Source organism: Ranitomeya imitator, chromosome 6 (genome assembly GCF_032444005.1).
Source record: "Ranitomeya imitator isolate aRanImi1 chromosome 6, aRanImi1.pri, whole genome shotgun sequence".
NCBI lineage: Eukaryota > Metazoa > Chordata > Amphibia > Anura > Dendrobatidae > Ranitomeya > Ranitomeya imitator.
Window position 1 is genome coordinate 301,444,905 of NC_091287.1, and position 26,813 is coordinate 301,471,717.

At 47.7% G+C, this 26,813-nt stretch overlaps 1 protein-coding gene across 1 annotated transcript in view; it reads left to right on the forward strand.

Annotated features, from left to right (window-relative positions):
- Nucleotides 1-2,513: 2,513 nt before the first annotated feature.
- SSR1 (signal sequence receptor subunit 1) overlaps nucleotides 2,514-26,813 on the forward strand; it is a 29,950-nt gene continuing 5,650 nt past the window's right edge. Inside the window, exons 1-5 of the mRNA XM_069730698.1 lie at nucleotides 2,514-2,749; nucleotides 4,375-4,478; nucleotides 18,296-18,389; nucleotides 24,520-24,782; nucleotides 26,631-26,707. Coding sequence (XP_069586799.1) covers nucleotides 2,683-2,749; nucleotides 4,375-4,478; nucleotides 18,296-18,389; nucleotides 24,520-24,782; nucleotides 26,631-26,707 — 605 coding nt within the window. The 5' untranslated portion in view covers nucleotides 2,514-2,682. The remainder of the gene's footprint in view (nucleotides 2,750-4,374; nucleotides 4,479-18,295; nucleotides 18,390-24,519; nucleotides 24,783-26,630; nucleotides 26,708-26,813) is intronic.

Genomic DNA, 26,813 nt, shown 5'->3' on the forward strand with positions numbered 1-26,813 from the left:
ATGGAGGAGTATGGGGGGCGTTGCACCTGTGTGAGTGCGGTACATGGAGGAGTATGGGGGGCGCTGCACCTGTGTGAGTGTACCTGTGAGTGTACTCACGTGCAGCGCCCCCCATACTCCTCCATGTACCGCACTCACACAGGTGCAACGCCCCCCATACTCCTCCATGTACCGCACTCACACAGGTGCAGCGCCCCCATAATCCTCCATGTATAGCACTCACACGTGCAGCGCCCCCCATACTCCTGCACGTACCACACACAGGTGCAGCGCCCCCCATACTCCTGCACGTACCACACACAGGTGCAGCGCCCCCCATACTCCTGCACATACCACACACAGGTGCAGCGCCCCCCATACTCCTGCACGTACCACACACAGGTGCAGCGCCCCCCCATACTCCTGCACGTACCACACACAGGTGCAGCGCCCCCATACTCCTCCATGTACCGCACTCAGAGGTGCAGCGCCCCCCCCCATACTCCTGCACGTACCACACACAGGTGCAGCGCCCCCCATACTCCTGCACGTACCACACACATGTGCAGCGCCCCCCCATACTCCTGCACGTACCACACACAGGTGCAGCGCCCCCCCATACTCCTGCACGTACCACACACAGGTGCAGCGCCCCCCATACTCCTGCACGTACCACACAGGTGCAGCGCCCCCCATACTCCTGCACGTACCACACAGAGGTGCAGCGCCCCCCCATACTCCTGCACGTACCACACAGAGGTGCAGCGCCCCCCATACTCCTGCACGTACCACACAGAGGTGCAGCGCCCCCCCATACTCCTGCACGTACCACACACAGGTGCAGCGCCCCCCATACTCCTGCACGTACCACACACAGGTGCAGCGCCCCCCATACTCCTGCACGTACCACACAGAGGTGCAGCGCCCCCACATACTCCTGCACGTACCACACAGAGGTGCAGCGCCCCCCCATACTCCTGCACGTACCACACACAGGTGCAGCGCCCCCCCCATACTCCTGCACGTACCACACACAGGTGCAGCGCCCCCCATACTCCTGCACGTACCACACACAGGTGCAGCGCCCCCCATACTCCTGCACGTACCACACAGAGGTGCAGCGCCCCCCCATACTCCTGCACGTACCACACACAGGTGCAGCGCCCCCCATACTCCTGCACGTACCACACACAGGTGCAGCGCCCCCCATACTCCTGCACGTACCACACAGAGGTGCAGCGCCCCCACATACTCCTGCACGTACCACACACAGGTGCAGCGCCCCCCCCATACTCCTGCACGTACCACACACAGGTGCAGCGCCCCCCATACTCCTGCACGTACCACACACAGGTGCAGCGCCCCCCATACTCCTGCACGTACCACACAGAGGTGCAGCGCCCCCCCATACTCCTGCACGTACCACACACAGGTGCAGCGCCCCCCATACTCCTGCACGTACCACACAGAGGTGCAGCGCCCCCCCATACTCCTGCACGTACCACACACAGGTGCAGCGCCCCCCATACTCCTGCACGTACCACACACAGGTGCAGCGCCCCCCATACTCCTGCACGTACCACACAGAGGTGCAGCGCCCCCACATACTCCTGCACGTACCACACACAGGTGCAGCGCCCCCACATACTCCTGCACGTACCACACACAGGTGCAGCGCCCCCACATACTCCTGCACGTACCACACACAGGTGCAGCGCCCCCCCATACTCCTGCACGTACCACACACAGGTGCAGCGCCCCCCCATACTCCTGCACGTACCACACACAGGTGCAGCGCCCCCCATACTCCTGCACGTACCACACACAGGTGCAGCGCCCCCACATACTCCTGCACGTACCACACACAGGTGCAGCGCCCCCCATACTCCTGCACGTACCACACACAGGTGCAGCGCCCCCCCATACTCCTGCACGTACCACACAGAGGTGCAGCGCCCCCCATACTCCTGCACGTACCACACAGAGGTGCAGCGCCCCCCCATACTCCTGCACGTACCACACACAGGTGCAGCGCCCCCCATACTCCTGCACGTACCACACAGAGGTGCAGCGCCCCCACATACTCCTGCACGTACCACACACAGGTGCAGCGCCCCCACATACTCCTGCACGTACCACACACAGGTGCAGCGCCCCCACATACTCCTGCACGTACCACACACAGGTGCAGCGCCCCCCCATACTCCTGCACGTACCACACACAGGTGCAGCGCCCCCACATACTCCTGCACGTACCACACACAGGTGCAGCGCCCCCCATACTCCTGCACGTACCACACACAGGTGCAGCGCCCCGCATACCCTCTTACGACTACACCACCATAACACAAGAAGTCAGTACTTCCTACAACTACTGCTCGCATCTCATTGGCTGGCGCGAATCTCCGTACGTACAGGCCACACCTCCTCAGTACGCACGCGCAATATTATGCCGATCGTACAGCCACGTCCACTTCCCTTAGTGCCGGAAAAGGCGGGTTTTGTCTCTCTTCCTAATGCCCGCCCCTCCGTCTGGCCACGCCCACGCTCTCCCATTTCTGGAGGATACGTAGCACGTCGCCATTGAGTGAAGGGGTTTGATAGTTGTGTAAGAGGCGGCGACGTCAGGAAAGACCCTTCACCGCCTGAACTACTCCGCGCCTCTCTGGGCTCCACAGCTGCGACACCCCGTGCTCCGCCGCCATGACCTCGCTGCGCCGTTTGCTGCTGTTGCTGCTGCTGGCTTTCCCGGTCACCCTGCTCGGCAGAGGTACGTGTAGTGTGCGCCTGTTACTGGCCAGTGTGTGGCGGCTGCCCGGGAGTTTCCGGCTGCTGTAGTCCCGTCATGCGGTGCGGGGTGTGCGGTGCGGGGTGTGCGGTGCGGGGTGTGCGGTGCGGGAGGAGCGCGGGGTGTGCGGTGCGGTGCTCCGGCCTGTGGCTGACGTGTCACTGCGCCCATTCATTCTGCGGCTCCTCCCCCACTAGTGCAGGGACCGCGGGGGTCCTCACTCAGTGCCCACTCTCCTCCAGCTGATGGTGGCCCCTTGTACCCCACCTGTGAGGATCTGACCCCTTCGCCCCCTGTACACACTGTCTGGCGAGCCATCGCCCGGCTGAGCAGGTCACACATCTGTGGCTGCAGAATCCGGGGCCCAGGAGGTAAAAGGGGCCACGTCTGCCGGTGGAATTGTGTGTTGCGGAGCATTATTGGCCTTCTGGTTCACGTTGCGTTAAGTGCAGTCCATTCAACGCATACACTAACGGACTGCGTTAACGGAAGTGCCGAGAAAGATCGTGTTTATGCGTTGCGCTAGCGCAGATGCTGTATCTGTTAGCGGTGACAGACCCAAAAACGCTGCAGACCGCGTCCGAGGGTCCGTCACAGAATGACGGCACATCACTAACGCATGCCGATTATGACATGCATTAGCCATGCGCTACATAATGGCAATCTCTGGGTGCGCTAACGGATCCGTTACATAGCGTTAGTGCCGCTATGAAACGGATTCCATCAGCGGATTGCCATTAACGCAATGTGAACCCTAAGGGCCCTACTGTTGTTCTTCACCAACTGTCAGTGTGGGCCTGGCCTGGTCCTTATCTCCATGACCTCATCAGGGCCCCTCATATAATATAGGCAGACGGTATCAGCCACCTAATGTGTATTGGGGTCTTTCCACTGTCATTGCTGCAATACACAGATCTGACCTGGCAGCTACTGATCCCCTCTCCAGATGAATGTGAGACCCCCAGTGTGGAGTTTATAATAAGTAAAGCGAATCCAAAGAAACGAATGGTTGTTGTGAAATCCTCTGATCGGCAGGGACCCTCTGACATATGGGAAGGAGTTGTCCATGGCGAGCAGGCAGTGTTAGGGGAGACCCACCACCTCCATAATTACCTCTGTTTTGGGAGACCCTCCGCCTCATCTGCTTCTCATCTTGAAATGAAGAGCAGATGCGGCTCTATAACTATTTCTTGGCGGAGATCCGTGACCCGGAATAGCCGATTCTCTGTGGCCTGTAGATGACTACATCAGGCCACAAGATAATGAGGGATGGCGAGAGGAAGGTGCCACAATGTACCGTGTGCCTCACTTTGTTTTGCAGCCTCTGACATAAGACACCTTTGGGTTTTTTTGTTTTTTTTTTATATTTTTTTTTTTTTTCAGCGTTTGTCTTTTCTTGGCAAAGCTGTTCAGTTTATTTCAGACTTTCTTGGATGTCCTTCAAAACGTACGCAGCGGGTGATGACTCCACAGTTGATAGCCACTTGGCATCATGCGTTTTGGCTCTTATTCACATCACTGTTTGCGTTTTAGAACTTCACCTAAAAATCTCACCATTGACTTTTAGAGTGTCCAAATCTAAACTCTTTCTGTTATCATTTCTTTAGTTGCTGCCCAAGATGCCACAGAAGATGAAGAAGCCATTGAAGACTCTGTGGTAGAAGATGATGATGACGAGGCTGAAGTGGAAGAAGATGAGACGACAGACTTGGTAAACGGGCATTTACATAAGAGGATGGGTGGTCTAGCTGGGCTGTAGCCCGAGCAGGGCAACCATCCCAGAATGTTTTCCTCTGTTTCCTCCTACTGCCACCTTTCAGCTGCTTGAAATTTCCCCCTGAAAATGCAGAATATTGTAACACCATCTGAATTGCTTTACTGAACCAACCTCCGTTACCTTCCGTTATTCCCACTATATCATAATTATCTTCTAACATTATGAATTCCAATTCCCCCATCTCAACCATCATTTTAATTTAATCAATAGTATATATGAAAATCAGCAACTTTGTAATATAACTTATCTGAGGAATCTGCTTCTTTCTCCTCCAGGACTGATTATTCATTCTTAATTCAGGGACATAATCTGTATTTAGTGAAGACTGATTTTCTATTCGCCACGACAGCACCCACTAGAGAGAGGGGATCCGCCCCTAGGAACAGGAAACCTACAGAGAGATAAAAGGGGCGGCCCCCCCTCGCTCCTCAGTTGGTTTCCTGTTCCTAGAAGGGAACCCACAGAGAAGAACTCTATGGCTAAGAAGAGGAAGACCTGCCTGGGCTACCGCCTGTATCGACTCTGCTGAGCGACAGGGGTCCCAGAGCAGGTAGACAGTGTCGGGGGAATGTTCCTGCGGGCTCCCCCCTCATCTGGTGCGGCTGACAGGGAAGCCTGAAGGTACCAACGGTCTCCCTGCTGGGACACCGTTGGGTAAGTGCTAATGAAAGGCACGGCGCAGTGTGGATACCTGTGGTAATGCCCTCCTGAGTGGAGCTGAGCAGCGGTGTGGTATCCCTGGGCGGAATCTTCCCTCCGTTCCCTCCAGAGGTAAGAGGCGACATGGTGGGAAGCAGCGCTGAGAGCGCTTCCGGTTTGCAGAGACGCGGGCGCATGCGCAGTAGCGTCGGCGTCCCATGGAAGGAAGCTTGAACTTCCGGGGTCGCGGTGTCAGAGTACCATTTCCGGGGGAACCGCCATATTGGATTCCCCCATGCGATCCCAGCGTCTGGATGCCGGACTTGTGAGTAAAAAAAAAAAAAAAAAACAGGATGGGGATGTATGCAGGAGTGGCTACACTATAAAAGTCAGGATGAGAAGTGCAGTCAGTGTGCATTATGTCATCCCAAGAGGAGGTCCGTGTGCACTCCATGGAAGAGCCACTAGTACCTAGTAGCGAAACCAGGAAAAACAGCAGTGGACACTTTAAGTTAAGTGACTCCACTGATAAATCGGGAAGAAAATCATCCCGTTCCACATCCCAAACTAAGACAACCCCGCAGCCGGTAAAATTAATACGCTGGGTGAGTGTACGCATACTTCACTGAAGTATATATTGATTCCTTTGCTTGTATTATTTTAGGCAAAAAGGACGGGAAAGAGTAAGCACAAACAATGTGCTATATGTACCGAACCCCTGCCTGACTCCTATACTAAGAGTCTATGTCAGGCATGTATAGATAACACCTTACGGCAGGAGGAATCGGTGAAAATGAACGAGATACGGCTCATAATTAGGGAAGAACTTCAGTCGTTAGGAGGCGGTTCTTCCTCGATTAATACCGAGAAAAAGAAAAGAAGAGTATCCTCACCTAGAGCCGACACGTCAGCAGAGAGTGGGGAGGTCGACTCTGAGGTCTCTCAACTGTCTGATTCTTCAGGGGAAGAAGACTTTGTTTGCTTTCCAACTGAAGGCATAAACAACTTGGTTAAATCGGTGAGAAATACGATGGGGGTATCGGAGTCAAAAGAACCCCAAACACCACAGGAAATCATGTTTGCTGGTCTTTCCCAACGGAAAGGCCACGTGTTTCCAATAAACCAGGCCATAAAGGACCTCGTTAAGAAGGAATGGGGTAAAGGTCAAAAAGGTTTTGTACCAATACCCTGTAAAAGGCGCTACCCATTTGATGACGAAGATTTAAGTACATGGACCAAAATACCAAAGGTCGATGCTGCAGTTGCATCTACATCTCGCCGGTTCTCCTTGCCCGTGGAAGATGCAGGTTCCTTAACAGATCCCATGGACCGAAAATCAGATGCGCTCCTTAAAAAATCGTGGGAGGCCTGTGTCACGGCATTCAAACCGGCAATTGCAGCCACATGTACTGGCAGATCAATGTTAGTCTGGCTGGATCAGCTGGAGCAAAATATTAAAAATGGTGTATCCAGGGAGAAGTTACGAGCGTCTATCCCTTTGATCAAGGGTGCGGCTGCCTTTATATCGGATGCCTCTATTGACTCCCTACGTCTGGCGGCCAGAACAGCTAATATCTCCAACACGGCTAGGCGGGCTTTATGGCTAAAAAACTGGAAAGGAGATGCCCAATCTAGATCAAAATTATGTGCCATACCCTGTCAGGGTGAGTACCTGTTTGGAACAGTCCTTGACGATATACTCAAGAAGGCAGGTGAAAGGAAAAAAGGATTCCCTAATCCCTTTGTTCCATCTTACAGAAGGGCCTTCAGGAAGCCACCATTCGGAAAGAAGGGAGGCTTCAGAGACAGATGGAACAATGAGGATTTTAAACAAAAAGGAAACCTGTTTAATAAACGTCCATTCAAGCCAGCCGACAAATTCCAGTAATTATATTCCTCCAGTGGGTGGAAGATTAAAACAGTTTAGGCAACAATGGGAAGAGATAACAATAAATACTTGGGCCATTAAATTAATATCTTCAGGCCTCACATTAGACTTTATTAGAACTCCACCGGACTCCTTCCTCCTTACCACCTTAAGATCCAGGCCTCAGCAAGAGGCACTTGAAACAGAGGTTAAAACCCTCCTACGCAAACAAGTCCTAGTGGAAGTCCCATCTTCCCAGAGGGGGAGGGGATTTTATTCTCCCTTGTTTCTGATTAATAAGCCGGATGGCTCTTTCAGAACCATAATTAATTTAAGAAAGCTGAACTCCTTTATAAGGCCTAAAACATTCAAAATGGAATCCATTCGTTCAGCCATAAAGAATTTATTTCCAAACTGTTACATGGTAGTATTGGATCTTAAGGATGCTTACTATCATATTCCTATACATCATTTATTCCAGCAGTTCCTTCGGGTAGCAGTCTGTATAGAGGGACAAATTTGTCATCTACAATATAAGGCGATGCCCTTCGGATTATCCATGGCCCCAAGGGTTTTCACAAAATTGCTATTGGAAGTTATGTCTTTCCTAAGAGTAAAAGATACTTTAGTCATTCCATATCTAGATGACCTATTGATTGTGGGTAAAGACCCCCTACAGTGTGAGCAGAGGTTACGGGAAGTAGTGGTTTCCTTACAATCCCTGGGGTGGCTGGTTAATTGGGAAAAATCTAGACTTCAGCCGGTTAAGTGTCAGAAATTCCTAGGGCTCCTTCTAGATTCAGCTGACCAGATTTGTAAGCTGCCTGAGGATAAGAAAATCTCCATAGTTGATAAGGTATCTTTAGCAATAGAAAATCGTAGTATGTCACTCAGACAGAGCATGTCATTACTAGGTTCTCTGACATCGTGTATCCCTGCGGTCCAGTGGGCACAGGCTCATACTAGGCCTCTACAAAAATTTATATTAGAGGAGGACATTAAGAATAGAGGCTGTCTGGATAGAACAGTTTATCTAACAACGGAAGTATTACACTCCCTTAGGTGGTGGTTAAATCAGAAAAACCTTTCAAAAGGGGTTCTCTGGATAATTTCCCCCTCTAGTATAGTGACCACAGATGCTGGTCCTAAAGGCTGGGGGGCACATTTTAAGGATCAGTGGGTTCAGGATCTTTGGTCTAGTTCGGAACTAGATAGTTCTTCAAATGTCAAAGAGTTGAGGGCAATATATTATTCCCTACTTCACTTTCTTCCTCAGCTCAGCGGCTCTCACACAAGAGTGTTCTCCGACAACACCACGGCAGTAGCTTACTTAAACCATCAAGGAGGTACGCGGTCGGACAGACTCAGGCAGCTGGCATCAGACATCATGGAATTAGCCGAAGGTCATCTGCTATCACTATCAGCAGTTCACATCAGGGGCACAGACAACTTTCGTGCCGATTTTCTGAGCCGTCACACCCTTCATCAAGGGGAATGGATGCTAAACAGAAAAATTTTCAAAATGATAACAGCGCAATGGGGTATTCCTCAAATAGACTTGTTTGCCACAAGAGCCAACCGACAGGTCAGGATGTTTGCCTCTCTAAACAGAGAGGACAAGCCGGACATACTCGATGCCCTCCAAGTGCCCTGGACTTTCGACCTGGCATATGCTTTTCCTCCATTGAATCTACTACCTTTGGTAATAAGAAAAATAAGAGAAGAAGGAGCAAGAATTCTATTAATAGCCCCATTCTGGCCCAAAAGGCCATGGTTCTCATGGCTGAGGGCGATGTCAGTGTCGGACCCGTGGATTCTGCCTCAATCCAAGGACCTGCTCTCTCAGGGTCCGTTCCTTCATCCTCAGGCAAAGGGCATGAATTTAACTGCATGGAGTTTGAAAGGCAGTTACTAAATCTCAGGGGGTTTTCTAGTGGGTTAATAGATACTCTGATGAAAAGTAGAAAACCCTCAACTACCAGGATTTATGTCAGAATTTGGAGGAAATTCCTTCAATTCCATACTACACAACTTTCCGCTGATATTCCTATATTTCCAATATTGGAATTTCTACAAAAAGGTCTGGAATTAGGACTCTCTGTAAGCACTCTGAAAGTGCAGGTGTCAGCCTTAGGAGCTCTTTTTAATTTTGATGTAGCAGGTAATAAATGGATATCTCGGTTTATATCTGCCTGTGAGAGATCGAGACCAATTAGCATACCTCGGGTCCCTCAGTGGGATCTATCAATAGTCCTAAATGCATTGACTCAATCACCTTTTGAGCCTCTCCATGCAGCCTCACTAAAAAATATTTCTTTAAAAACGGTATTATTAGTGGCATTAGTTTCTGCCAGAAGAGTAAGTGATCTTCATGCTTTATCTATAGATCCTCCCTTTTTTGTGGTAACATCAGATAGGATACTTTTAAAAACAGATCCTTGTTATCTCCCTAAGGTGGCTTCTACCTTTCATAGATCCCAGGAGATCCAGTTGCCTACCTTTTATGAGAACCACTCAACTCCAGAAGAAGAAAGACTTCACACCCTAGACGTAAAAAGGACTGTCTTAGCCTATTTAGAGAGAACTAGGGACTGGAGGAAGAGTAGGGCTCTCTTTGTGTCTTTTCAGGGTAAAACCAAGGGTGCCGGAGTCACAAAGAACACATTATCTCGCTGGATCAGAGAGGCAATAATCTTGGCGTATAAGGCTGGAGGGAAAGATCCTCCAATGCATGTGGGAGCGCACTCTACAAGAGCCTTGTCGACTTCCTGGGCAGAAAGGGCAAATGTGCCAATAGACCTTATATGTAAGGCTGCAACTTGGTCTTCACCGAATACCTTCTATAAGCATTATAGATTAGATCTATCCTCTGCTTCTGATCTAACTTTTGGTGTATCGGTCCTTGACTCAGTAAACCCACCCAGTCTATAGTCTCTGCAATTCTCTCTAGTGGGTGCTGTCGTGGCGAATAGAAAATACCGGATTACGTACCGGTAATGCTCTTTTATAGAGCCCACGACAGCACCCGTTCACATCCCTCCCTTTTCTGTATATAGTTGCACATGGTGCTTGTTTGGTGAGGTGTAAATATTAGAAAATATAGTATGAGGTTGTAAATATGTATATATATGGATATACCCGAACCTGTTAACTAAAACCTGGCGGCGGTTCCTCCTATTCTCTGTAAAACAACTGAGGAGCGAGGGGGGGCCGCCCCTTTTATCTCTCTGTAGGTTTCCTGTTCCTAGGGGCGGATCCCCTCTCTCTAGTGGGTGCTGTCGTGGGCTCTATAAAAGAGCATTACCGGTACGTAATCCGGTATTTTCTTAGGCTGGGTTCACACTGCGTTAGTGTGACCCATTTAACGGACTTCATTACACCGCGGCACAACGCGGTGTAACGTAGTCCGTTAACGCCGCCATTACTTTCAATGGCGAACGCATCGCTAGCACATGCCCACAATGGGCGTGCGCTAGCGATGTGCCGTCATTGAGTGACGGACCCGAGACACGGGCTGCAGCGTTTCTGGGTCCGTCACTGTTAGCGCAGATGGAGCTAGCAGGTGCTCCATCTGCGCTAGCGCAGTGCCAAAGTCGGCACTTGCGTTAGTGCAGTCCGTTTAACGGATTTGTTGAACGGACTGCACAACGCAAGTGTGAACCCAGCCTTAATAATGAGATAGGAGGTGACAGTAGGTGCCTTTAAAGGGCTATATGGGGAGGAGCTAGAGGCCGATATTCTGCTACATGTTCTCCATTGAACTTTATAAGCACCAACTGTCACCTAGATGAGAAATGGGGAAATCTTATTTGCTGAAGACACATTTGACAGTAAATTGAGAGTGAGTGTTCCACTCAGGAGGACAAAGAAGCAGATTTGTCTAAGATGCATTGGAAAGTTTCTTATTTTAATATATAGTAACGATTTGTGGAAAAACAAAAACAGTTACTCTTTAATCTCAGACAGTCTTGTTCCATCTGTAATATCTGTGTGTTTGTCTCAGAGAATTGCTAGTATACAGTTTAAATGCCAGGAACCAATTTGGCTTTTTTAGTTAACTCCTTAATTACCGTCAATACGTCTTTTAACTGACCTGAGATATAAGAGAATAGCATCTCCATACAGGTGATAATCCAGCAGCTGTCGGCTGTCCACTATAGCTGACAACTTGCTGCATCAGCCACGATCAGCGTTGGCACCGTCCATATCTGTTTAACCCCTTAGATGCTGCTGTCAATAATGACTATATCATATAAATGGTTAAGAGTGTGGGGGGGCTCCCTCTTTATCCCCATCGGCACCCTGAGATCATGATTGTGTGGTCCTGATGTTTGCTATGGCAATTCAAGAGCAAATAGTGTCCTTAGGGTACCGTCACACTATACGATTTACCTACGATCACGACCAGCGATACAACCTGGCCGTGATCGTAGGTAAATCGTAGTGTGGTCGCTGGGGAGCTGTCGCACAGACCGCTCTCCAGCGACCAACGATGCCGAGGTCCCCGGGTAACCAGGGTAAACATCGGGTTACTAAGCACAGGACCGCGCTTAGTAACCCGATGTTTACCCTGGTTACCAGCGTAAAAAAAAACAAACAGCACATACTTACATTCCGGTGTCTGTCCCTTGCCGTCTGCTTCCCGCACTCACTGACTGCCGGCCGTAAAGTGAAAGCACAGCACAGCGGTGACGTCACTGCTGTGCTCTGCTTTCACTTTACGGCCGGCAGTCAGTGAGTGCGGGAAGCAGACGGCAAGGGACCTGACGGACTCCGGAATGTAAGTATGTGCTATTTGTTTTTTTTTCTCCAGTCACCTTCCACGACAGTGGTACTGGAGGATGTCTCCCCGCCCTAATGCGGGACAGGAAACACAGAGGTTAAATACCCTCCCCTTCCTGCCACCTCCAGTGTTTTTCCTGTCCCCTATGGGGCATGAAGAGGTCCTGCGGTAGTGCTGCCGTGGCCGGCGATCGGAGCACTCGAGATCTTACCTAGCCGGGCAGCCTGGGTCGGGATGTTTCTCCTCCCTGCGGCGCTGCTCCCGTCTCCCCACTTGGTGTGGACTCGGGACCCTTCCTCCGCTCCTCCCGCGCTCCTTCGGGAGTAAAGCGGAGCGGTATGGTGCGGCCGGGGTCCCCGCGCGGCTCCCCGGCATTCCTCCTCTCCTGCATGGCCGGAAACGGTGGACGCGCGAACCGGAAGTACCCGAACTTCCGGTTCACGGCATGTGCGTTCCAGCGGTGGAACGCACGCGCGTCGGAAACCAATTCTGATGGGGCATGGCGGTTCTCTCCCCTATGCCTGGGACCGGGAGGAGGAGCACACGATTGGACGCAGCTTCCACGGTATTTAACCCTGGAAGTCACCTCCAGGTAAGGCCCCCCGTCTGACTGACTGGACTTCAGTACTGACTGACCATGGAAGGTGACAGACCTATCTCTGCTTCTGCCGAGCCCTGCGTCCTCCCTCCTACCGTGAGTAGCGGGTTAAGGTCCCTTTATCCCTGTATTCCTTAGGGTGCTATATACTTAGTCCTCCTTCTCTCTCTCTTTTAGGGAGACAAGGCCTCTGCCCCTAGGAAGGACAGATCTTCCAAGACAAAATCGGAAGATCGGAAATGTGGTGTTTGTGCATCAAGGCTTCCTTCTTCTTACAAGAAGAAACTGTGCCAGCCCTGCACTGATGAAATTTTACGCTCAGAAGAGCCATCCTTGTTTGAGAGCATTAAATCCCTCATTAAACAGGAAGTTCAGTCCTCAGTATCGGCCCTTTCCCAGTCTCTGTTACCTCCGCCACCTCCCCCTAAAAAAAGGAAGATGGCTACGGTTACGTCTGATTCAGATTCTGGTGAAATTCGTTCCTCCGGTTCGGAGGATTTGTGGGAGAATGAGGGCTCCACTTCCACCCCCAAAGAGGAGAGTAAGAAATACTATTTTTCCTCAGAAGACATACATGAGTTAATTAGTATGGTCAGTGGGACAATGGGCGTTGAGGAGGAGGAGGAGAAACCATCAGTGCAGGATGAGATGTTCGGTGGGTTAAAGCCAAAGAAATTAAAGGGGTTCCCTATACACGAGAATGTACAGTCTCATTCTTCATGAATGGGAATCGCCCGAAAAGGGACTTACTGTTCCCTCTGAGCTAAAGAATCGTTTCTCTCTCGATGGAGACGTCTCTCTGTGGGATACCCCTAAGGTAGATGTGCAGGTCTCTAGAGTCTCAAAAAAGACAACCCTTCCCTTCGAGGATGCTTCCCAACTCAGAGACCCTATGGATCGCAAGATGGAGAGCTTGCTAAGAAAATCCTGGGAGACTTCCACCAATCTCCTTAAAACAAATATTGCGTCCACCTGCTTGGCTAGATCCCTATTTCGTTGGCTCCGCACACTTGAAGACCACCTTACCCAGGGAACATCTAGGGAAGTAATCTTAGATTCCCTCCCGCTTCTCCAGAAAGCTACGGGCTTCCTAGCCGATGCTTCGGCAGAGTCCGTTAGAGTAGCTGCCAAATCTGCAGTTCTCTCTAATTCAGCCAGAAGAGCTCTATGGCTAAAGTCTTGGAGTGGGGACATAACGTCCAAAACAAAGCTCTGTGCCATTCCCTTTCAGGGCCACTATCTGTTCGGGCAGGCCCTAGACGATATTCTGGAAAAAGCAACGGACAAGAAGAAAGCGCTTACGGAACAGAGGAATCCGAAGAAACGTTTTTTTTCGTCCCTCAAAAGAACAACCCTTCCAGCGAGAGTTCAAAGGGAAGGGCAAATCAGGACGCTGGAGCTATCCTAAAGGGGGGAAAGGTAGGAACATCCTGGTTCCCCAGTCCCAGCAGACCCCGGATAAGCAGTGACTACGCCCAGGGCGTTGGGGGTCGTCTCTCGAGCTTCATCAACCAGTGGAGTTCCATTTCGTCGAACCAATGGGTACTCGACACTATTCAGAATGGACTAAAATTAGAGTTCGAGAGCCCTCCCCCTCATCACATAAGGATAACCTCATTGCAGAGTCTCAGCCCTCAGGGCGCATTCCTTTGCGGACTTCAAGAGTTACTCCAGGAAGGAGTAATTTCCCCAGTACCTCAACAAGAAAGAGGCAGAGGACACTATTCCCACCTGTTTCTGATCAAGAAACCTTCGGGAAAACACCGAATAATAATCAACTTGAAACCCCTGAATCGAGTAATAACCTACAGGAGGTTCAAGATGGAGTCGGTCAAAACAGTGATCCCTCTGATAGGACAGGACTGGGCGATGGCTACAGTGGATCTGAGGGACGCTTATTACCACGTCCCAATCCATCCAGAATTCCGGAAGTACCTAAGATTCGCAATATCTCAGGAGCAAGGGATAGTACACTACCAGTTCAACTCCCTTCCCTTCGGAATCGCCTCAGCTCCCAGGGTCTTTACAAAGATCATGACAGAAGCCATTATATTCATCCGTCTTCAGGGAATCTGCATAGTACCCTATCTTGACGATCTACTCATTGTCGCTCCTTCAGTTTCCCGCCTCAGGGCGGACTTATCAAAATCTCTAGAAATACTAAAGTCGTTGAGGTGGATCCTGAATCTAGAGAAATCGGACCTACTTCCCTCCAGGAGGAAGAAGTTCCTAGGGGTCCTTCTGGACTCGGAGTTGAGGAAATCCTTTCTGCCCAGAGAACGTCAACTCGATCTGGTACAGAAGATAACAGCATTCAGAACCCTGAAGACTCCAACTCTACGACAATCCATGTCTATTCTGGGATCTCTAACATCTTGTATCCAGATGGTATCTTGGGCCCAAGCCCACACGAGAGTCCTCCAAACCCATGTCCTATCATCTTGGGACGGACAGCAGAGTTCTCTTTCCAAAAGGATTTCCCTCCCCAATCATGTCAGGACATCCCTGACATGGTGGCTACGGCTCCGGAACCTCCAACGGGGGGTCAGTTGGGACCAGATCCCGCTAAAGACACTCACTTCGGACGCCAGTCAAAGGGGATGGGGTGCTATAGTCGATGGAACCCATTTCCAGGGCACCTGGGCTCCAGACATCAGAGCAAGCTCTTCGAACTTCAGAGAACTGAAGGCAGTGGAAGAGGCGTTAAAAGCCGCATCCTTTATTGTTCAGGGACACCATGTCAGGATATATTCCGACAATATGACCACGGTAGCATACCTTCGTCATCAGGGAGGCACAAGATTCAAGAAATTTAAAAACCTTCGCCTCAAACATTTTTTTCTGGGCAGAGAGGCACCTCCTCTCTATTTCGGCAGTTCACCTGAAAGGGTCAGCCAATACCCAGGCGGATTTCTGGACCAGGAGGTCTTCCTCTCCCTGATTTCCAGATGGGGGATTCCGGAAGTGGACCTTTTTGCCAACAGTCAGAATGCCAAGCTGCAAACTTATTTCTCCCTAAATATGGCAGACAGAGCACTGGGCATGGATGCGTTCTCTCACCCGTGGAGGTTCAACCTCGTGTATGCTTTTCCTCCGATTCCATTGCTGTCAAAAACTCTACAGAAGATTCGATCGGAGCGAGTTACGGCCGCGCCAACATGGCCGGGGAGAAGTTGGTACAGCGCCATGTTGGACATGGCTCAAGAAGGTCCAGTATATCTACCCCAGAAGGAGAATGTTCTTCATCAAGGACCTTTGCTGCATCCAAACCTTCACAGGTTAAATCTTTCAGCATGGCTTCTGAGGCCGAAATACTAAAGGCAAGAGGCCTCTCGGATGAAGTAATTCATACTCTCCAAAGCAGTAGAAAACCCGTGACGAATGCCATTTATGCCAAGATATGGAAGTTTTCCTCATGGTATCTTCCAGATATTCCAGACCCATTTCATCCTAATATTGCCAAGATTCTGGACTTCTTGCAAAAAGGTCTAGAGTTGGGTCTTAGGCCCAATACCTTGAAAGTACAAATTTCAGCACTTAGCTCCTATTTTGACCAAGAACTAGCCAAACATCGGTGGATCAGGCGTTTTATAACTTCAGCAAGTAGAATCCGTCCCAGAGTTCTCAACAATACTCCTCCTTGGGACCTTAATTTGGTCCTTAATAGTCTAACTCAGGACCCTTTCGAACCTTTATCTCAATCTTCATTAAAGGTTCTTACCCTGAAAACGGTCTTTTTAGTGGCTATTACCTCTGCCAGACGGATAGGAGAACTACATGCCCTATCCATACAAGAACCTTACTTGAGGGTAACATCGGATAGTATAATCCTTCGTCTAGACCCTACCTTCTTACCTAAAGTAACATCAGACTTTCATAGAGGTCAGGACATAGTGTTGCCCTCATTCTACCCGGATCCTTCCAATGTGAGAGAAGAGTCCTTCCACACTCTGGATGTCCGCAGAGTGGTTCTATATTATCTTTCACAAACAGAGAGTTGGAGGATTGATCAAAATCTCTTCATTCAACTCTCCGGAAGGAACAAAGGAAGAAAGGCGACAAAAAATACTATCGCCAACTGGATTAAACAAGCCATATCTCTGGCATACTCATCCCAGAATCTAACACCTCCTCCATCGCTAAAGGCCCATTCTACACGGTCGGTGTCAACATCATGGGCAGAGAGGTGATGCTTCTACGGAGCAGATTTGCAGAGCTGCCACCTGGTCATCAGTACATACGTTCACCAGGCACTACAGGCTTGATTTCAACCGGGATTTAACTTTCGGCAGAACAGTTCTGCAGGCGGTTGTCCTCCCCTAGAAATAATTTGTTGGTACTACTCCAGTACCGCTGTCGTGAAAGGTGACTGGAGAAAATAGAATTATTCTTACCGTTAATTCGGTTTCTAGGAACCTTCCACGACAGCACTAATTTCCCTCCCTATCTGATAATTTTATTGGATGATTCCTGCACTTAAGTGGTAACTATACATACTACTGTGTCCAGAAAAAACACTGGAGGTGGCAGGAAGGGGAGGGTATTTAACCTCTTTGTGTTTCCTGTCCCCCATTAGGGCGGGGAGACATCCTCCAGTACCGCTGTCATGGAAGGTTCCTAGAAACCGAATTAACGGTAAGAATAATTCTATTTTTTACATTTACGCTGGTAACCAGGGTAAACATCGGGTTACTAAGCGCGGTCCTGCGCTTAGTAACCCGATGTTTACCCTGGTTACAAGCGAACGCATCGCTAGATCGGTGTCACACACACCGATCTAGCGATGACAGCGGGAGATCCAGCGACGAAAGAAAGTTCCAAACGATCTGCTACGACGTACGATTCTCAGCAGGATCCCTGATCGCTGCTGCGTGTCAGACACAGCGATATCGTAACGATATCGCTGGAACGTCACGAATCGTAACGTCGTAGCGATCGAAATGGCACTGTGTGACGGTACCCTTAGAGTCTGCCGGCTGTAGTCGCCTGTTCAAAAGTCAGCAACATTTAGGTGGTAAAAGTCAACTTTTTAATTCCTGTCATGTCACTTTGTATTAATTTCTGAAAAGCACCTGAAGGGTTAATAAACTACCTGACAGCAGTTTTCAGTATGTCGGGGGTGCTGTTTTTAAAATGGTATCAATTTTGGGGTTTTCCAATATATAGGACCCCTAAAGGCCCCTCAAATCTGGATAGGTCCCTAAAAAAAATAATTTTGTAAATTTCCTCGAAAAAATGAAAATTGCTGCTACATTTTTAAACCTCCTAAAATGCTAACAAAATAAAATAACATTTTACAAATGGTGCTGATGTAAATCCGACATGAGGGAAATAATGTTTATTAAGTTTTGCTGTGGTATGACTACCTGCATTAAAGGGATCATGCAAAGTTTGAAAATTGCAATTTTTTTTTTTTACATTTTTGTCAAATTTCTGATAGGTTTTGTGTTTATTTATAAAAAATATCGACCTTATTTATAAAAAATATCGACCTAAATTTACCATTATCATAAAGTATAATGTCACCAAAAAACAGTCTCAAAATCACTGGGATTTGTTGAAGCGTTCCAGAGTTTTTACCACATAAAGTGACACTAGTCCGATTTTTAAAATTTGGCTCCGTAACTAAGGGGTTAATAGCAATAACTTCTATGGACTCTGCAAAGTAAAATCTAAAAAGTCTGATACAAGCAGTAAATCTGAAGCCTCTCTCGCATCCCTGTAGTTTGCCCAGTCACTGGTCAGCGAGGAGGAGGATTTATATGAAATGGTCCTTCACTGTGTAACTAGTGCTTGGAGCATCTGTGTTGAATTTTCTGCAAAACATTTTGTGTACATTGGATTTTTTTTTTCTCTGTTAACAGACAGAAGAAAAGGAGGAAGAAGAAGATTTGAGTTCAGGTGAACCGAAGGCCTCTCCCAATGCTGACACCACCATTTTGTTTGTTAAAGGCGAAGGTAATTCCCGATTCTTCTATTTCAGTAAAGGGGTATTCACATGTTCTAAAGTGATTGAATGCCCTAAAGATATGTCACCACTTTATGATTGATCTGACCACTGAGTCCCTTGCCGTTTTTGAGAATTATGGGCATGCAGTCCTGGTTTCACTTAGTGGCCATATCACTGTATTTCCTGCACCCAGGCCAGCAGCGTGTGGCATAGCTAGAATTCCCTGAAAGCCGGGTGGATGGAAATGCTCTTGTGCATTCTGTCAAGGTGGTTCTTTTAGTTCGGGTCCCTGGCACTGCTGAAAGAATCGTTGTTGAAATTAGTCCCTCATACCGTGAAATCGCCACAGGGGCAGGTCTTTACCCCCCTAATCCAGACGCCTCACAGCCGTCAATCATGGCCTCTGCGCGCCAGGTGCGGCTTCCTCTTCCTTCATTAGCATCCCCGGCGCCTGCGCAGGTATTTTTTTTTTTCGGGCATGCGCAGTTGCGCTACCCTTTTGAACTTACAGCGATTCTTTTAGCAGTGCCAGGAGCAAGAACTAAAAGAGCCACCTTGTCAGAATGCAGCATTAGTGCAACACAAGGTGGCTGTTTTAGTTACAAACGCCCGGGGGGTTACGGGTTCCCTTTAAAAGCAGGCGGCCCAGGGGATACGCCATTTTGAATCTTTCCCCATCAAAAGTAAAGAAATTTAAAATAAAAAAAAAAACTTTTTAGCACTGTTTGCAAAAGTCCAATCTATGAAAATATAAAATTAACCTTTATTGATAAGCATCATAAAGAGAAAAATAAAATGAACACCACAATAGCGTTTTTATTTGTGGCTAAAACTTATTATTGCTGTAATAAGAAGTGAAGAAAAGGTGTCTACTCCAAGAATGCTACTGATAAAACCATCAAATAGCTGTGTAAAAAAAAAACCAAGCCTTTAAATGGCTCAATCAATAGAAAAAATTAATGGTTATGGGTCTTGGAAAATAACTTGACAAGTACCGTAATTTTTTGGGTTGGGTATCACTGTAATCGTACCGATCTGTAATTTCATGTTCCCAGGTTTATTTTTACAGTACTGTGAACACCATAAAAATAAAACCCAAATGAGGGTTTTTGTTTTTTTACTTATCATTTTTTTTTTTTTTTTTGTTCTTCCCATTTTCCAGTACATTGATTAGTGTCTTTCTAAACTACGGCTTGTCCTGCAAAAATTAAGCCCTCATAAGGCTATGTGGATAGAATAATAAAAAGTTATGGCTCTTGGAAGACAAGCGAATATAGAAAATTGCCCAGTCAAGAAGGGGTTAAAATAAAATTACAATCGCCTGCTTTCCCTTTATTTAAAATAAAAATAATTTTAAAAATTTACATTGATATTCCTGTAAATGTCTTGTCTCGCAAAATCTAAAACTATTTAACCCCTTCCCGACCCATGACGCCACGTAGGCGTCATGAAAGTCGGTGCCAATCCGACCCATGACGCCTATGTGGCGTCATGGAAAGATCGCATCCCTGCAGGCTGGGTGAAAGGTTTAACTCCCATTTCACCCGATCTGCAGGGACAGGGGGAGTGGTAGTTTAGCCCAGGGGGGGTGGCTTCACCCCCTCGTGGCTACGATCGCTCTGATTGGCTGTTGAAAGTGAAACTGCCAATCAGAGCGATTTGTAATATTTCACCTATTATAACGGGTGAAATATTACAATCCAGCCATGGCCGATGCTGCAATATCATCGGCCATGGCTGGAAATACTAATGTGCCCCCACCCCTCCGATCGCCCCCCCCAGCCCCCCGATCTGGCCGGTACACTGCTCCGGCTTCCCTCAGTACAGGGCTCCGCTCCCCCCGTGCTCTTGTCCGCTCCCCCCGTGCTCCAATCACCCCCCCCGTGCTCCAATCACCCCCCCTGCACTCCGATCCACACCCCCCCCTCCCCCCCCGGTGCTCCGTTCCACCCCCCGTGCTCCATTCCAGCCCCCCCGTGCTCCGTTCCACGCCCCCCGTGCTCCGTTCCACCCCTCCTGCGCTCCGATTCCCCCCCCCCCCGTGCTCCGATCCCCCCCCCCCCCCCTGGGTCCCCCCCCCACCCCATCATACTTACCGATCCAGCCGGGGTCCCGTCCGTCTTCTCCCTGGGCGCCGCCATCTTCCAAAATGGCGGGCGCATGCGCAGTGCGCCCGCCAAATCTGCCGGACGGCAGATTCGTTCCAAAGTGCATTTTGATCACTGAGATAGATTATATCTGTGATCAAAATAAAAAAAATAATAAATGACCCCCCCCCCCCCCTTTGTCACCCCCATAGGTAGGGACAATAAAAAAATAAAGAAATTTTTTTTTTCCACTAATGTTAGAATAGGGTTAGGGGTAGGGTTAGGGTTAGAGCTAGGGTTAGGGGTAGGGTTAGGGCTAGGGTTAGGGGTAGGGTTAGGGCTAGGGTTAGGGTTTCGGTATGTGCACACGTATTCTGGTCCTCTGCGGATTTTTCCGCTGCGGATTTGATAAATCCGCAGTGCTAAACCGCTGCGGATTTATGGCGGATTTACCGCGTTTTTTCTGCGCATTTCACTGCGGTTTTACAACTGCGATTTTCTATTGGAGCAGTTGTAAAACCGCTGTGGAATCCGCACAAAGAAGTGACATGCTGCGGAATGTAAACCGCTGCGTTTCCGTGCAGTTTTTCCGCAGCATGTGTACAGCGATTTTTGTTTCCCGTAGGTTTACATTGAACTGTAAACTCATGGGAAACTGCTGCGGATCCGCAGCGTTTTCCGCAGCGTGTGCACATACCTTTAGAATTAGGCTATGTGCACACGGTGCGGATTTGGCTGCGGATCCGCAGTGGATTGGCCGCTGCGGATTCGCAGCAGTGTTCCATCAGGTTTACAGTACCATGTAAACATATGAAAAACCAAATCCGCTGTGCCCATGGTGCGGAAAATACCGCGCAGAAACGCTGCGTTGTATTTTCCGCAGCATGTCAATTCTTTGTGCGGATTCCGCAGCGTTTTACACCTGTTCCTCAATAGGAATCCGCAGGTGAAATCCGCACAAAAAACACTGGAAATCCGCGGAAAATCCGCAGGTAAAACGCAGTGCCTTTTACCCGCGGATTTTTCAAAAATGGTGCGGAAATATCTCACACGAATCCGCAACGTGGGCACATAGCCTTAGGGTTAGGGTTGTGGTTAGGGTTGGAATTAGGGTTGTGGCTACAGTTGGGATTAGGGTTAGGGGTGTGTTGGGGTTAGTGTTGGAGGTAGAATTGAGGGGTTACCACTGTTTAGGCACATCAGGGGTCTCCAAACGCAACATGGCGCCACCATTGATTCCAGCCAATCTCGTATTCAAAAAGTCAAATGGTGCTCCCTCACTTCCGAGCCCTGATGTGTGCCCGAACAGTGGTTTACCCCCACATATGGGGTACCAGCATACTCAGGACAAACTGCGCAACAATTACTGGGGTCCAATTTCTCCTGTTACCCTTGTGAATCTAAAGAAATGCTTGCTAAAACATAATTTTTGAGGAAAGAAAAATGATTTTTTATTTTCACGGCTCTGCGTTGTAAACGTCTGTTTTGGGGGTTCAAAGTGCTCACCACATATCTAGATAAGTTCCTTGGGGGGTCTAGTTTCTAAAATGGGGTCACTTGTGGGGGTTTCTACTGTTTAGGCACATCAGGGGCTCTGCAAACGCAACGTGACGCCCACAGAGCATTCCATCAAAGTCTGCATTTCAAAACGTCACTACTTCACTTCCGAGCCCCGGCATGTGCCCAAACAGTGATTTACCCCCACATATGGGATATCACCGTACTCAGGAGAAACTGGACAACAAATATTGGGGTCAAATTTCACCTGTTACCCTTGGGAAAATTAAAAAATTCTGGGCTAAATAATTATTTTTGAGGAAAGAAAACGTATTTATTATTTTCATGGCTCTGCATTATAAACTTCTATGAAGCGCTTGGGGGTTCAAAGTGCTCACCACATATCTAGATAAGTTCCTTTCGGGGTCTAGTTTCCAAAATGGGGTCACTTGTGGGGGGTTTCTACTGTTAAGCCACATCAGGGGCTCTGCAAACGCAACGTGACGCCCACAGAGCATTCCATCAAAGTCTGCATTTCAAAACGTCACTACTTCACTTCCGAGCCCCGGCATGTGCCCAAACAGTGATTTACCCCCACATATGGGATATCAGCGTACTCGGGAGAAACTGGACAACAACTTTTGGGGTCAAATTTCTCCTGTTACCCTTGGGGAAAATAAAAAATTGCAGGCTAAAAGATCATTTTTGAGAAAATAATTTTTTATTTTTATTTTCATGGCTCTGCGTTATAAACTTCTGTGAAGCACTTGGGGGTTCAAAGTCCTCACCACACATCTAGATTAGTTCCTTTGGGGGTCTAGTTTCCAAAATGGTGTCATTTCTGGGGGATCTCCAATGTTTAGGCACACAGGGGCTCTCCAAACGCGACATGGTGTCTGCTAATGATTGGAGCTAATTTTCCATTTAAAAAGCCAAATGGCGCGCCATCCCTTCCGAGCCCTGCCGTGCGCCCAAACAGTGGTTTACCCCCACATATGAGGTATCGACGTACTCGGGAGAAATTGCCCAACACATTTTAGGATCCATTTTATCCTGTTGCCCATGTGAAAATGAAAAAATTGAGGCAAAAAGAATTTTTTTGTGAAAAAAAAAAAGTACTTTTTCATTTTTACGGATCAATTTGTGAAGCACCTGGGGGTTCAAAGTGCTCACTATGCATCTAGATAAGTTCCTTGGGGCGTCTAGTTTCCAAAATGGGGTCACTTGTGGGGGAGCTCCAATTTTTAGGCACACGGGGGCTCTCCAAACGTGACATGGTGTCCGCTAAAGAGTGGAGCCAATTTTTGATTCAAAAAGTCAAATGGCGCTCCTTCCCTTCCAAGCCCTGCCGTGCGCCCAAACAGTGGTTTACCCCCACATATGAGGTATCAGCGTACTCAGGACAAATTGGACAACAACTTTCGTGGTTCAGTTTCTCCTTTTACCATTGGGAAAATAAAAAAATTGTTGCTAAAAGATAATTTTTGTGACTAAAAAGTTAAATGTTCATTTTTTCCTTCCATGTTGCTTCTGCTGCTGTGAAGCACCTGAAGGGTTAATAAACTTCTTGAATGTGGTTTTGTGCACCTTGAGGGGTGCAGTTTTTAGAATGGTGTCACTTTTGGGTATATTCAGCCATATAGACCCCTCAAACTGACTTCAAATGTGAGGTGGTCTCTAAAAAAAAATGGTTTTGTAAATTTCGTTGTAAAAATGACAAATCGCTGGTCAAATTTTAACCCTTATAACTTCCTAACAAAAAAAAATGTTGTTTCCAAAATTGTGCTGATGTAAAGTAAACATGTGGGAAATGTTATTTATTAACTATTTTGTGTCACATATCTCTCTGGTTTAACAGAATAAAAATTCAAAATGTGAAAATTGCGAAATTTTCAAAATTTGCGCCAAATTTCCGTTTTTATCACAAATAAACGCAGAATTTATTGACCTAAATTTACCACTAACATGAAGCCCAATATGTCACGAAAAAACAATCTCAGAACCGCTAGGATCCGTTGAAGCGTTCCTGAGTTATTACCTCATAAAGGGACACTGGTCAGAATTGCAAAAAACGGCAAGGTCTTTAAGGTCAAAATAGGCTGGGTCATGAAGGGGTTAACCTGTATGGTAAACTCCAGAATTGTTGTTTGTCAGTAGTTATTAAGACATCGAATTTACCCCCACCACCCCCAAAGTTCCAAATTATAACTTTTCAAGCAAATAAATGAGTCCTCATAAAAAAAAAAAAAAAATTGAATTCTGGAAGAAGGAAAAAAATGTACAAAGAGTGGCAATGATAAGGAGGGGTTAATAAGTTTTCTTGTTTGTTTTTTTCCAGATTGTGAGTAATGTTACTTTATTTCTGACATTTCAATGGAAAGAATATTCTGTATAGTTTTTCCCCTAAGCTAATGACCACTAGTTCCACTTTCTGGATGTTTGCTGTGGTCCTGTAATGAAACCACATGTACAAGTATAGAGATGTGTAAGGATGCTACGGCCTTATCCTCCGCATGTATTGTGTGAATAATGCCATATTTTCATCTCCTTTTAGATTTCCCAGCTAATGATATTGTAAAGTTCCTTGTTGGCTTCACAAACAAGGGTACCGAAGACTTCGTGGTGGACTCCCTGGATGCCTCCTTCAGATACCCTCAGGACTACCAGTTCTATATCCAGAATTTTACAGCTCTTCCTTTGAACACAGTGGTTCCTCCTCTGAGGCAGGCCACCTTTGAGTACTCTTTTATCCCAGCCGAGCCAATGGGGGGACGTCCCTTTGGGCTGGTCATTAATCTGAATTACAAGGATGCCAGTGTAAGATTTCATTATTCTTGTTAGAAAACATTAAGACTTTCCTTTAAACCTTTGCAGAGTATATAACATGGCCACTTTCACCACAAAAACAAATGCCGTATTATAATCTATAGGGAAAAATGTGCTACAATAGCCTACAGAGGGAAGATTTGGGGTTTAATGTAAAATTGTAGCATGGTTTATCATTTTGCAACTAAATGGTAAAGAAGCCTCGCCTCTCTGTTGCAAAATTCCCATCACTTCCCAGTGCTTGGTCTCCAAAAACATACAAGTTAAAACGATAATCCATATAAGTTTATCACAAATTGGTCATCTAGTCGCAATTCTTGCAAGGTCACCTTGTAATGAGTAAGTGGAAAGTTTTCCAAGAGCCATAACATTTTTGATTTTTCAATCTATATAATCATGTGATAATTGTTTTGAATGACTCCATTCATTTTTACCATAAAATGGGGAAAAAAATTTCTAACCACAGGGAACGTATGGAATGTCCCCCAGATTGCACGCTGCCATTAAATTGTCAATTCTCCACAGCATTTACAGCACTCAGAGCGCCACCTGCTGGTGTTAGAGGCAGATCCTGTAATAATGACTAATGTAGCACTTGTTCTGGTCACACTAGGCTGGCTGTTGCTGCTTCCTGTTGTTTTGCCAGCTTCTGATCTGTACAAATACATTGTATTGATACTGTGTCATATGAAGGGATGATTTTAAGTGTAACCATGTGCTACACTATACCAGATTAGTTAGGCTTTTTTCACACTTCTGTCTTCCAAATCTGCACAGGATCCGTCAAGACGTTGAAATGACGGATCCTGTGCAGATTGTGGAAAACGTGTGCACTGGGCCCGTCTTTCTGACGGACCCGTAGAGCCTATGTGCACCTGTTGTGTATGCGTCTTCGCAGCCGTTTTCCGCTGCGAAAATGCAAACACAACACAAGCCAGGTTAAAAAAAAAAAAAAAATCGCAGTTTTCTCGCCTACAGGCGTCCCGCGCAGCGATGCTCCCGGCAGCTAGCGTTATTTCCTAGTAATACATTTTGAAATCTCTCGAGAAGTCGCGGTCTCGTGAGACCGTGACTTCTCGCGAGATTTCGCAATGTATTACTAGGAAGTAACGCTAGCTGCCGGGAGCATCGGTGATGCTGCGTGGGAACGCTGGTAGGTGAGAATATTGTGGGGTTTTTGTTTTTGTTTTTTTTTAAATTTTCACATTATATTTTGTTACTATTGATGCTGCATAGGCAGCATCAATAGTAAAAAGAGAAAGCGAGCGAGAAAGAATTTCCCTGACGGGAAATTCTTCCACGCATGCTCTTTGAAAAGGCGGGACCCGTCGCTGGATTCCTGCTTTTCACAGGCAGTGACGGGCAGCGCAGGACCCGTCGATGACCGATTTTCTGACGTGCAGAAAAAATGTTCCTCTGAACGTTTTCTCTGCCCGACGGACCGTTTTTTTTATGGAGGATCCAGTGAAAGACGGATGAAACGGATGGCCTTCCGTCACAATCCGTCGCTAATACAAGTCTATGAGAAAATGCAGGACCCTGCATTCTCAAAAAACGATGGATTGTGACGGGAGCTGAAAGACGGAAGTGTGAAAGAGGCCTTACAGTAGTGTTTCCCAACTCTAATCCCCGCGGCCCACCAGCAGTTCAAGTTTCACTATTTCCTTAACTTGAATAACTCAATCACCGGTGCAATATTATGGAAATCCTGAAAACATGATTTGCTATTGGGCCACAAAGACTGGAGTTGGGGGAACACGGAGTTACAGCATCATGCCAGTGAATGGGATAATAACATGACCTTCTTTGCACTTTCAACATTTTTTTTTTTTTCTTTAGGGCAACTCTTTCCAGGATGCTGTGTTCAATCAGACTGTGACGATTATTGAAAAGGAAGATGGCCTGGATGGAGAAACGTAAGTGTACAACTGCTACCCTTGTTGGATGTTGGTCGTGCAGGGTCACACCCTGGTGAAAGCTGGGTCCCTATATAGTTCTTAGAGTGGTCACACACTCATTTTG